The sequence below is a fragment of the Zophobas morio genome, unplaced genomic scaffold (assembly GCF_036711695.1).
Source record: "Zophobas morio isolate AGI-343-1 ecotype UQ-CSIRO unplaced genomic scaffold, CSIRO_AGI_Zmor_V1 ptg000029l, whole genome shotgun sequence".
Taxonomy (NCBI): Eukaryota; Metazoa; Arthropoda; class Insecta; order Coleoptera; family Tenebrionidae; genus Zophobas; species Zophobas morio.
Window position 1 is genome coordinate 10,277,715 of NW_026972134.1, and position 13,924 is coordinate 10,291,638.

At 37.1% G+C, this 13,924-nt stretch overlaps 1 protein-coding gene across 1 annotated transcript; it reads left to right on the forward strand.

Annotated features, from left to right (window-relative positions):
* The first annotated feature begins 2,711 nt into the window (after nt 1–2,711).
* Nucleotides 2,712–4,429, forward strand: LOC135137388 (uncharacterized). The gene is made up of 4 exons (XM_064067015.1): nt 2,712–3,152; nt 3,199–3,266; nt 3,338–4,318; nt 4,387–4,429. Exons 1-4 carry the CDS (start codon nt 2,712–2,714, stop codon nt 4,427–4,429), a joined length of 1,533 nt encoding a protein of 510 aa, XP_063923085.1.
* Nucleotides 4,430–13,924: the final 9,495 nt, after the last annotated feature.

A 13,924-nucleotide genomic window follows, 5' to 3' on the forward strand; every position in this document is an offset into this window, starting at 1 on the left:
GACTCTCACGTATGCTGTTACGCTTGTCATCTTAAATTAAGAATGCTTATACATAAACGATTTTCAGTTGCCTCTCATATTACACGCCGGCGCCGTATACGTGAGTAAATTGTTTCGTTATTTTATTGATTATAACAAATCAATATTCAAAACGACCCAATTCATTTTCCCAAAAATTTGGGAATACAACAATGTTATTCTTAGTATTACACTACATCTATCCCAACTGATATACGTATCCTTGCAAAAATGTTGATGACGTCATCGCAATTTTTTTTTAATTCCCACTACAAAAATGTAATGAGAAAAAAAACACAATAGGCATGCAGTCGTCAAGTTTCCGACAGCGAGGGAAATACTGTCTAAACTCTTTAGACCAATTTTTTTAATTGTTTTTGAAAGAAGTATAACTCAGCCGAGCCTCCCTTCTCAATGCATCGATGTTACGCCACTGATGACCCGGCTACAAGTCGCGCAACTTAAGCCCCGCCCCTGTACCCTTTCGTGGTGAAATTACTTCTACTTTGTTTATATTTTCTAGAGCAGCTTTCAAGACGAAAGGGTACAGGTGGTGGGAGTGCGCAGAACATTGTTTTGGTTTGGGCTTACAAATATCGTGCAAGCAGTGGCAGCGGCGATGAATATTTCGATTTTAAATATTAAAATATTATTGCGGTTAATAAAAATATCACTTTTCTATTTTATTATCGTTGACATTATAGAAAAAGAATTTAAACAATTAGTAGTGCTGTATGAGTTGAATAAAAAAGTAAGTAAAAGGAGTAAAAAGGTAATTTTTAGTGAGCAATAATAACTGTTAAATTAGGGTACAGTCGAAGCTCTAGTTATAAACGACAGTTATGCTAGAATATGAACTGTGGTTATTACTTCGATGTTAAAGACAGAAAACGTTAAGCCTTATTATCATCCGACTTTACGGTATCGATAAATTGTGCCAAAAAATAAAAAAACATATAATTATAGTGATAGGTTGCTTATTCTCAGAGTTTTAATCCCGCTTTTATCTAAAGATTTAACTGTTGATATAAGACTAGTCGACTATAAAATAGTATATGATACTGGTTCTGGTTTATAATGAGGGGTTCGTGAAATTTTTTACTCATGCTATAATCCCTCACATTATAAACTCGTTTAATAATTAAAAATACCAAATTTTGTGTGATAGATTATCATAATTTATTGTTACGTAAGTCTATTTTTTTAACAAACAAATTAATTTATTTTTATTAAATGGTTGTCTGTATTCTTTTGTAGAAATTGCTCTTTTTTTAATTGTTTTTGAAAGAAGTACAACTCAGCCGAGCCTCCCTTCTCAATGCATCGATGTTACGCCACTGATGGCCCGGCTACAAGTCGCGCAACTTAAGCCCCGCCCCTGTACCCTTTCGTGCTGAAATTACTTCTACGTTGTTTACATGTCAGCGTAAAAAAAGGTTGTTCACAGTAAAACCAGAGAACACAGAGAAGCGTCATAGTTTAAATGAAATGACGGTTGCGGACTCCTCAATTTACGTTGGTAGCAGTGTTTGTTTCTAACTAGGGATAAAAGTAACTAGAAGAAATGTCATAATATTTTTAATGACGCGTTTTATTTCCGACAAATTGACACTAAATTTACCAGAATATTACAAGCTGCTTACTGTTTCCTTGACTTTCATTCAGGTCACACGAATTACAATTATAATGAAACAAGGTTTTTATGGGCGTCGACTATTTAAATTTGGCGCTTGCCTTTGGCAGTTGAGGACTCCAGTGTCAATAAGGGTGGTTTTGCAAAATCAGCCTCTATGTCGCTTCTCTATGTTCTCTGGTAAAATGTCCAATCCTGCGGTACAATATTCTCGAGTCACTCATTGAATGACCCGATTTCTTTGAATTTCCTTTCACAATACGTACCTCAACTTGGTACCATGCTGTGAGCATTGTAAGGAATTATTGGTTTCGAGGTAAGAAATGTGGGTTGCAGCAATCCGAAAATGTCTACACTATCCACTGGTAAAGAGCCTTAGTGGGAACAATCAGCCCCAATTTGGCTGACGCATTTTATAACGCTTGGATTCAAGTCATGTCCCAACCACTCCATTGGTAAGCACCATCATCGACTTTGTGATATACCACTTATTTAATTTTTCTTATCTTTCTCACCTAGATTATATTGTAGGGGAGAGGTGTCTGAGATGGCATACTAGGTTAAGATGGCACAGGTGGGATTTTATTGCTCCTGAAAGTTGTCTAAGTTATTTTGCTAGTGGACAATAGTGTTTGGTGTGTTATCTAACTACTGTGAAAATTTTGTTGCGGTTAGAGTCTTTGTTTATGAGGTAAGGATTTTTTTATGTTAAAATGGGTAAAACATCTTATTTCTGTTAATAACATATACTTGATTTATTCATTAAACGAATGAATAATACGAAACACTGCATCACATACGTTAATTAGTGACTTCTAACCTATATTTTCCGCTAGTTACTTTATGTGTTGACTTTATTTTAAAGATTCTGTGGGCCAAATATTAACGGAGACTACAATCAGGCTAAGATGGCATATTTCTTGTATGGATAAGATGGCATAGTATGCCGTCTTAACCTTGTTAAGTATTACGTCAAATATGTATTTTAAAAAATTAAGTTTTTTAGAAAATGGGCAGATATCAAAGAAAGACTTCACGACAGAGTTGGGACCCAGTTGCAATGGCAAAAGCAATAGACGCAGTGACAAAGAAAGAAATGGGATGGTTAAAGGCGTCCAAATCTTTCGGTGTTCCAGCAACGACTCTTAGAAGGCGGATTAAAAATCAAATGGGAGCTAATAAAGGATACCTGGGAGGACGTAAAACAACTTTCACCCCAGAAGTTGAAGAAGAAATTTTGGAACATATAAAGAGACTTGAAGAAATGTTTTTTGGTATAACCAGAAGAGACCTGCGGAAACTTGCGTATGATGTTGCTGAGAGAAACGGAATAGCACACAATTTCTCTAGTAAGGAACAACTAGCAGGATGGGATTGGGTGAAAGGATTTCAGTCGCGTCATCCTACAATTTCACTAAGAATACCAGAAGCTACATCGGCAGCGAGGCCACGCGGATTTAATAAGGTCGTAGTTAGTAAACATTTTGAAAATTTGTCACTGGTAATGGATAAGTACAAATTTGAACCGTCAAGAATTTGGAATGTAGATGAATCTGGACTATCCACTGTTCCGTCAAAGAACTCCAAAATATTTGCAACAAAAGGGAGAAAGCAAGTAGGTGTCCTGACTAGTGCAGAACGTGGCTAACATGTGACTGTGGTTTGCGCTATGAATGTTATTGGAAGCTATGTACCTCCAGCTCTAATTTTCCCACGAAAAAGGCTAAAAAATGAGTTAATGGACAATTCTCCTCCAGGTTCTGTGGCATTTGCTCAAGAAAAGGGTTGGATGACGGGACCAGTTTTTTTGCAGTGGCTTGATCATTTTGTAAAGTATGTTAAGCCATCACCAGAAGACAAAATTCTTTTAATATTAGATGGACATGGCAGTCACAAAAGCCTTGAAGTATTAGAATTTACTAAAAAACACGGAATTATTTTATTCTGCCTACCACCTCACACAACCCACCGCCTTCAACCACTGGATGTGACATTTTACAGTTCGCTTACAAATTACTACAACATTGAACTGGAAAAATGGTTAAAGAATCATCCTGGCAGGGTGGTTACACATTTTCAAGTGGCTAGTATTTTGAAAAAAGCATATGCTCAAGCCACAACAATATCTACTGCAGAGAATGGTTTTTATCAAACAGGAATAATTCCTTTAAATCCCGACATAATTCCTGATTGGATGTACGTAGCTGCTGAGCCAACAAACATCGAAACAGAAAAAGTAGTATTATCAAATACAGAATCTGACAACCTTTCTTCTCAACCGTGCAGCTCAAATATGGCAGACGATTCTGGAAATTTGAATCCAGAAAAAAATACACTAAATGTTCAAGAAAGGTCAAGCCGAGGGTCAAGCTCATTAAATGTTTCTGTAGAGGAAATCTATCCTTTACCCAAAGCTCCTGTAGAAACCCAAAATCGAACCCAAAGAAGAAAAGGAAAAAGTGGAATAATAAATGCTACACCAGAAATTGTGGAGGCAAAGCGTTTGCATGCTGAAAAAGAAGCTAAATCTTTAAGAACGGCTGGTAAAAAGGCGTCAAAAAATTTAAAGAATGTTTTTGAACCTAATGAAAGTGATAACTCAGAAGATGACCCTTATGAAACTGATGATGAATATGGAGACACTGTCTGCATATATTGCAATGAACTGTTTAGTCATTCTCGTCCAAAAGAAGTGTGGTTGCAATGTCAAAAGTGTCTACAATGGTGTCATATAGACTGTGCTGGAGTCTCATCGAAGACAAAGCGATTTACTTGTGATTTATGCAAATGAAAAAAATATTTTCCAATGAACGTTCTTTATTATATTTGATATAGCTCCTTTTTTGTAAACATTTTTATGTTTTTGTTAAATATTAGAAAGGTTATTTAGTTTGTCGTTAACATTATATTGCAATATACTTAAAGTATGGTTACTTTTTACCTATACCTACCCAGCTCTATAGCTGCAAAATAAAAAAAAATATATATATATAAAACCATATAGTAGGTATGTCATCTTAGCTAAATTTATTTGGGTAAGATGGCATATCAGGATATGATGGCACATATCCCATAAATCAACTGTGGTGAAGAATTACGTCTGTATTGAGATTTTCAGTGATAGAGGGCTATATACTGCGCCTAAGAGTATCACTTATGTTTATAAAAAACAAACAACTGATTTAGAAAAAATTCGTAACTGTTAAATATGCCATCTCAGACACCTTTCCCTTACTTGACATTTAGAGTAATAACTTGTCGAAGATCAGCTCAAAAGAAAAATAGGTAAGACAAATGAGCAAAAATGCATGTTATAATCCAGTTGTCACAACAAATATTTTAGGTTCAAGTTTATAAACAGTTAAGAACATTATTGCATAAACGGACAGTTTGGCGTTCGACAAAATATCTGTGGAATTTAAAAATCAGCTGGAATGTGAAGCCGAAACCCAACCATTCTTGGATTATTTTAACACCTACTACGCTCATAAGCCTGAATTGTGGGCACATTATTGTAGGATGCACACTGGGCTGAAGACAAACATGCATATAGAGAGGATACATCGAATTTTAAAATACATTTATTTAGGTAGGAAAAATGTGAAGCAACTTGATTGCAATTACAGCCATAATGAAGTTTGTTCAAGATAAATTGTGTGACACCTTAACCGTAAGTTAAGGGAGCGAATATTACTGATCATAACGACAGTCGAGTATAAATTATCAATCTTATTCATGAAACGCAGCACGGCTGTATGCAGAAGAAATCTACTACTACCAATCTAGCGTGTTTACCTCAGTTTATTTCCGAATCCTTGGATGAAATTGGTCAGATTGACGTAATATATACGGATTTCTCCAAGGCGTTTGATTGCCTCGATCACTTCATACTTCTTAACGAACTTGACAACTATGGTTTTTCTAACGCCTTAATTCTCTTATTTAAGTCATATCTACTTAATCGAACACAATTAGTTGAATATCAAAATGTTCGCTCCCAATTGTTTAGGCCCACTTCAGGAGTACCACAAGGTTCAAACCTAGGTCCCCTGTTGTCCCTATTATTTATAAATGATCTGCCAACCACAATGAATTGTCACAAGCTTATTTTTGCAGATGATTAAAAAATTTATTCTAGAATTGAATCCTCTCATGACTGTCATCATCTCCAAAATTGTGTTAGTGAGTTAAGTCGATGGTGCAATACCAATAGATTAAAACTGAATATAGACAAATGTTGTGTTCTCACTTACACTAAAAAGAAGCAGCCCATTTTTGTTGATTAGTCAATCAATGATAACACACTATCTAGAGTTTATAATATTAAAGACCTAGGAATTATGTTTGACTGTGAACTTAACTTTATCGAACACATTAATCCCATTGTAGCGTCAACATTTAATAATCTGGGATTTATAATCAGAAACTGTAAAAATTTTAGTAATATTGATTGTTTAAAATCATTATACTTTGCATACGTTAGGGCCAAACTAGAATATGCTTCAATCATCTGGAATCCGCTATACAATACACATAAATTACGATTGGAAGAAATTCAAAGATGTTTCTTAAAATATTTAGCCTTTATTTCAGATGACATTTATCCTGAGCGAGGTTTTGACCACCAAGTACTGCTAGATAGGTTTCAGTTTAACTCCCTTGAAAATAGGAGAATTATAGTTTCTATTAAGCATCTTTATGACTTACTTCACAACCGAGTTGATTGCCCATACATGTTAGCCAAACTGAATCTACTTGTGCCAAGAATTAATGCGAGAAATTCGTTAACTCTTTATTGCGACAAAGCCAGAACAAATGCAAATATCAAAAGTCCTATCTACGTGATGTGCTCCAACGCGAATAATTACTGTAATAGTGTAAATCTATTTTTTGACTCTTTCCAAACAGTTCGTGGTATGACGCAAAATTCTTTATCCTAAGCAAATGTTACTTTTTTTTTACTTTTCTGTTATTAGATTTAATTATATATATTTTAGTTTTGTATATATATTTTTTTTAGTTTAGTTATATCTGGATTCATAATTTTACAATTATTATTTCTTTTTCCTGTAATTGGGTGATTACACCTGTTGGAAAATAAATCATTATTATTATTATTATTATTATTATTATTAAGTGTTTATCGTGTTTATTACTTCTTCAATACATGAGGACGTTGCAAAATACTATGTACACGTATAACAGATAAACTTTAAGTTTTTAATACAATAGTTGAAAAAGGGGATTCTTGTCTTCAAACATGTGCATAACGCTATTATTATTAGCTGCAGTTTTCGGTGGAAAATCAAGAAAATAATGCTTTTTTAGGTTACAGTATTAGATGAAGAGAATAAATTGTACATTTACGAGGAAACCAAAAAAGCCGCCGCGCAGAGTAATTGTACTCTTAACTCTTAAGTAAGAATAAATCACAGTTGGAAGTGGATCAAAGGAAAAAGATGATTAAAACAAATTTCTTGAAGATGTAGGAATCTCCGATTACAATGGAGCAGGTTGATGTTCTAGAAAAAGTAATCACTCCGAAACGTTCAACACTTGCAGCACTGTCTTCTGCAAATCTCTGCTCCATTCTTCATTAGTGTTAAAGTTATGGGGAATTTTTGTTTTGCTTGGCTGTCAGAGAATGTCATCTATACTTATATAATAAAGCTGAAGCTTTTGTTTATTTGAACACGCATATCTCAGAAACTACTTGTTCAAATTCAAAACATCTTTTTGTGTTGGATAGTCCATGTATTATATTTACATATAGGCTATGTAACATCACGCTACGAACATTAGGAGCGAAGTAGCAATGAAAAATTCGGAAAAACGAGAAAATTATTCCTCCTTTGACAGCTTCCGTTGCTTACGCTGCTTAAACGGTTAAAGTTACGTAAAAATCATGTATGACGAAATTGTTCCCCTCTAAAAGTTTTAAAGAAAAGTCCGCGACAGCATATGTCTATCTTTTAAGGTCGAGTCAGTATAACCTTTTTTATGGTAATGAAATTTGTTCTAAAATAATAATGCATTATGTATAAAATTCTCGCGTCACAGTGTTTGTAACCGAACTTCTCCAAAATGGGTTGACCAATTTGTATGAAATTTTTTATCTATATATATTCGGTAGGTCTGACAATAAGTTGTAAACTATTTTTTTTTTTCATATCGCTCGTTTTTCAAATATCATTGGCCCCCTTAAACTGAATATCTGTGAAAATTAAATCAGCAGGTATATGAACGTCTGGTTCTAAAACCCTTTTCCTAAAAGTAAATTCTTTAATTTCGTAGTCAACAACTCCTACCCGAGATTTTGGTTTTTATAATTATGCTATTTCACAATACTGCTTTGAAATTATTAAAACTAAATTATTCCCAACAATGAAATTTATACTTACATACTTCTTTTGAGGTTGTTGATACAACATGACTGCCACACTGTTCAACTAGACTTTTCTATTAAACATTGGAACTGAAGACTGTGATGCCATCCTGGTGTACCTAAACCCACACGATTTCGTCTGCACCAACTTCTTGACTAATTGTTGCTTTTATATTTTCATTTCCACTATATGAGATGTACATCTCCAAAAGCTTTTTAATTCGTGATGCCCGTAACTTGACCAAAACAACGATTCATTGTTTCAAATTGTGGACATGTTTCTTCGCCGATTCTTCTTCTTTCGGACTTTTCGTCTGCGGCTGTTTTCCGCTCTTCATTTTTCAGGTTCTCGTACCACTTTTTCAGAGGACCTTTTCCGCACTAATTTATATTTTTATTTTCAATGGTAGGTTTGGATTCATACACTAAATCCATATTTAAAACCTCATCCCGTGGACAATTAGTCATTTTTGTGCGCTATTCAGCATTTTGTTGTTCCATTACTTTTTTTTTGTAAACTACATGAACACATACAAGCACCACAGTATAGAGATCCTCGTAATGATACTGTGCAAGCACTTCCAATCACATCACAAGTACATAACGTTGCAACCAAAAATATACAATGGTACGACAAAAAATTGAAAGGCAACAAAAGATACAACCAATAATACAAAAGCGAAGCTACAAGTAACCCACCATACAGAAACGAAGCTAAAGGCAACCAGCCATACAACAAAAGCATGACGTTTATTATTTATAAAGTACTGGGTTTGGAAAGACAGCAAATGACACAAAGACAAAGCTAAAAGCAATTAACCATACAGTAGTAAAGCTATAGGCAACCAATTATGCAGTAGTAAAGCTGAAGACAACTAGCCATACAGATAATGTACGACGTTTATCATTTATAAAGTACCACGTTTGGCATTTATAAAGTGCAACGTTTGTCGTTTCTAAAGTTCGGCATTCCTTATTTATAAAGTGCAACGTTAATGAATTATGAAGTACGACGTTAAGCATTTATTAAGGAAGGCGTTCGTCGTTTATTATATGCAACGTTCTGCAATTACTGCTGTTTTAATAGGCCTCCATACTAACAGGGCGGACCTTGGTTGGGGAAAGCATGCGTCCCTGGCCCCTACTCGCGTACTAATGCGGCCGCTTGGAAATGTTTGGCTCCGATCGATGTCAAACCCACTATTATAGGTAACGGAGTGATTTTGTGGCGTGCGAGGTGTTCTCTCGAGATACCGACCAACGAATGCATCCTCTCGTTATCACGGACTGTCTGTGAGTCTTATCCAATACTTTTAAAAGAAATTCGGATTTATGACGAAATGAATTTCGCAGCACGTTTCCGCTGTTCTTCGGTGTCTTAAGACGGCGGGTTATGTTTTCTCCAAATTAATACACAGATGCGAGCACACTTTTGAGGAAGGAGGCGTTTGTGTTGAGACGAACTTTCCAAGAACGAAAGGTCGCAAAGGTCTGTTTATTTATTTTAAGTAAGCAAAAGACTTCGACGACCATACATTCTGTTCTCTCGAGTTATTTACAGAATTGAATGTATGCATTCAGTTTGAAATTAAGAGCCTTATTAGAGTCAAAAATTTACGATGCGCTATTTTCCGCTCATTCAGGGAGCGACCGATCCTCATAACAATGTGTGTGTGTGTGTTTTAGAGAATTTTGGAGAATATATCGCACCGTCGAAAACGACCTGAAGTTTTGTGTCTTTTAAATTTATTTTCAAGACTTTGCTCGGAGCGTTTGCGCCTAGAAGTTCATGGAATCCTTGAGTTCCTTCATTGGGTTCGAGCTTGCCTCTAAAGACGGTCCAGCACAGCGAGATCGCGGATGCGGCGGACGTTCCATCGTCGGCGGTCCTTATGCGATCAACCTTACATTGTTGTAAACGGTGACATACGTTCAAGAATTTCACGATTCGTCGTCCGTTGCATCGAACAACTATTGAATTTGCGTCAACTCCCCAGATTCCGAGCGAGAATACGTCGTTAAATCTCTGATGAATATAAAGTTCGGAGTGTGTGTGATCTTTATGAAACTTTCAGTACACTTTATAATCGTCGCACTCTATATAGTAAAAAGTGAAGGAGAATGCTGAACTTTGATGATTCTTTTCAGAATTCAGGTCATCAAACTTTTAAGTCCACTAACAAAGTGGAACATTCTATCATACAATCTGACTGAAAATTAACTATAAATACAGTCAGTCGCTCATTAGCAATTGTGAATGCACTTAAGTAAGAAGTGTGGACGGAAGACGGTTACCACGCCGAAATCTGTCATACACGTAAGATTTGGGGATTCGTCTTGTCGTCTAGGCGAGACCCCGTTGTCGAATTCCTGAACCCCGAGTGGAATTCTTGTATTTTTTTTCAGTAAATTTTGGAGTAATCGAATAATATAAGATACGAGTCAGTCGCTCATTAACTGTAAATATAGTAAAGAGTGACACTTAAAATAATAAAATAAGATAATTGTTTGAGAGAAGACAGTTACTACGCCAAAATCTGTCACACATGCAAGACTTTTGGGGATTCGTCTTGTTTAGGCGAGACGCCGTGGTGGAATTCGTTCTTGAGTCGAATTCTTGTTTTTTTTTAAATAAATATTTGGAGTATCTAAGACTAGACACTGCAGCCGCTCATTAACCGTGAATGTAACAAAGACTGACATGTAAAAATTATAAGAGAACAAATGTGTGAGCAGAAGACGGGGTTACCACGCCCCCCATTATCTGTCACACACGCAAGATTGAGAATTCGATCAAAAATCGAATTATAGCAAATTGTTTTGAAGAACTTTTGGTTACACGCCAATGTGTCGTCACAAAGTTGAGCCGGAAATCCTCTTGGTTTAAAGAAAATCCAACAGTCAAATATGACTTGTTTTTTTATTCAAATTTGGTAAGGTCTATGAATATGATCAGAGGGTGTTGTTACTTAACGTAAATGGGATTTTATAACTGTCGTTTACTGACAGTTGAAAGTTTTCGAAGAGTTGAGCGAAATTTCTAAAAATAAAGAAAATTAAAGCACAAATTTCTCACTTTGAATTAACTATGCAATATTTTAAACGCTCTGAACCTGTGCTTATTAAACGTAACAACATGCAAGCTATTCCTCTGCACGAATAAACTATACGTCCACACATTGTTTGGTTGAAAAGACAATCCACTTTAAAAAATTCTCGTTTTTTTTTGCGAATGCAGGAAGGGCTGCACGGAACATGTCTGTCATTTCCGAACATGCTATCCACATGTACCGAATTCCTTCGGCTTATGAGAGCACATCTAAGACTCTTAATAAGAACAACTCTGCTTTTTTTCCAATGACGACTGGTCATCTCTTTGGTACGGTTGTGAAATTTTTACGATATTGACGTACATACGTCACCCAATGTTAGAACATATAAAATGGATATGGGTGACGTATCGAATGGTCGTTCGAAGAGTCCTTCGGGACTTATAATAATTATAAAAGAAAATAATTATAAAAAAAATAACATTAGTAAATTGTAGACAAATTCGTATATTTCATACGTCCAATCGCATAAAAACGACGACAAATTGTTACTGTATGTATTTTTTTTTGGTCCGTCTGCTTGCAGGCAACCAATAATACACGTCGTTCGTTAACGGCACCGATAAATTCTGCGCTTCGAACGCAATTATGCAACCAGTAATACGCAAATTCAGCGATCAGGCAACCAACAATACTCCACGTGCCGTGTTCGTCCTGGTGACCAGATCGATTTCTGGCCTCAAAGACGCATAGGCAACTCGCAATACGCCGAGGTACGGCGTCCGTTAACGTCAGCGCCCGATCCCTTTCGACTTTCGAACACGTGTATGCAACCCGCAACACACCGACACGTACTGCGTCCGTTAACGCCACCGATTAATTCGAAGCTTCTCGCACGCCGCATATGCAACCGGTAATACACTGGCCGTTCATAACGTACGGCGTTCGTGCCGAGTGACGATATAACGCCACCGATCGATTTCGACTTTCAAACACGCACAGTCAATCTACAATACAATAAACGTACGGCGTTCATTAGCGCTATCGAATTTGCGATTTCGCGTACATACAGGCAACCGGTAATAAATACATCGGAAATAGTTATAAAGGGCGAAATTGCACAATTCGTTATCAAAAATTAAGTTTTGATTATTATATATCAGGTGGTATTTTAATTAGTTATTTCAATTCTGGGATTTATTATTATTATTATTGTAGAAACAGACGACTTCATTTTGAGAAGATTTTACAAAAAAAGTTTTTATTTTAATTTAAGGAATGCGCGGATTAACGGCGGTGATTGCAAGTACAGTAAAAACTGTCAGGGGAGCTATAGTGTGACGTGTGACATGGTGGTATGCATGAGGGAGAATGGTGTGAGGGTGGCGTTGTTGCAGGAGCCGTATTTGAGAGAAGGTTGTGTTGTGGGAGTGCCTGGTGATATGAAAGTATATATGTCAGATGTTGATGGGATGGCTGCGGTGTTAATAGATGGGAGAGGTGTAGATGCTGTGCAAACGAGTGTGGAAGGTGAGAATTTAGGAGTGTGTGTGAATTTAAGTTGTGAGATGGGTAGCATGTGTGTGGCGTCTGTATATTGTAAGCATGGTGATGAGATGGGTCCGTATTTGGAGTGGATGAGGAAAGTGGTGAATGCTAGTGAGGGAAGAGCGTTGCTGATAGGAATGGATGCTAATGCCGTCTCCCACTTATGGCACAGCAAATTTGTGAGGGCAGGTCGTAGGAGTGAGGAAAGAGGACGGGAACTAGAAAAGTTAATTGGGGAACTGGATCTGGAAGTGCTGAACAGGCCGTCTGACCTGTTCACCTTCAGTGGACCGATGGGGGAGTCGGATATAGATGTTACGGTGGTGAATGTTGGATGGTTGAACAGTTTTGAGTGTGTAGCATGGGAGGTTAAGTGTGATTGGGGTGTGAGTGATCACAACAGTGTGATGATTGATGTGAGAAGTATGAGTGGAAGTGTAAAAGGAGGAAAGAGGAATAGAAAAGGTTAGCAAATGGGGGACGTCAATTGGGGAAAGTTCAAGTCGGAGTTGGAAAAGGAAGCTGACGTGGTAGGTATAGGAAATTTTGGGAGATTAACGGGTAGGGAACAACTGGAAAGTTTGAATCGCTGGATCTGCATTGCCATGGACAAAGCGACGAGGAGGTTTGTCAAAGCTAAAGGGAAGAAAGCAGCCTGGTGGACTGAGGAACTGAAACAGTTAAAAAGTCGCGTTGCAAAGGCACGCAAAAGATGGCAATTGTCACGTAAGGAGTTGGGAAGTTTGGAAGGGAATAGGTTTTATAGTTCAGAGTACCAGGGCTTGCTTAAAGGTTATAAGAAGGCTTTGAAAGAGGCGAAGGTGTCGTGGTGGAGGAGTTTTGTTGGGACTGTTGGCAATGCAGATCCATGAGGAGCGGTGTATAAGCTTTGTAGGAGAGAGAGGAGTGAAGGGCTGGTAGGAGTATGGGATGGGGATAGGAAAACAGTAACTTGGGGAGAAACGGTTGAGGTGTTGTTAGACGAATTTTTCCCGGTTGACGTCCCGGTGGATTATGGGTTGTATGAAAGGGAGGAAAGCACTGTGGAGAGAGTAAGTTTTGGAGAGATTGAAAGGAGTGTGAGGTGCATGAGAAAGAGGAAATCAGCGGGAATGGATGGGATAACGCCTGAGATGGTGGATGTTGTGTGGAAGGTGGTACCGGAGTATGTGTTGGAATTGTTTAATGCGTGTTTGAGAGAAGGATGGGTGCCGGAGGAGTGGAAGGTTGCGCGTCTGGTCATACTCTTAAAAGACATTGATAAGGACAGGTCCCTGAAGAGGTCGTACA

Excerpts from the sequence above, each read along its gene's own strand:
- LOC135137388 (XM_064067015.1), top strand. The coding sequence starts at position 2,712 with ATGGCAAAAGCAATAGACGCAGTGACAAAGAAAGAAATGGGATGGTTA. Across the intron at positions 3,153-3,198 it reads ATTTTGAAAATTTGTCACTG|ATGAATCTGGACTATCCACT; the intron begins GTAATGGATAAG and ends TTTGGAATGTAG. Across the intron at positions 3,267-3,337 it reads CAACAAAAGGGAGAAAGCAA|CTATGTACCTCCAGCTCTAA; the intron begins GTAGGTGTCCTG and ends TGTTATTGGAAG.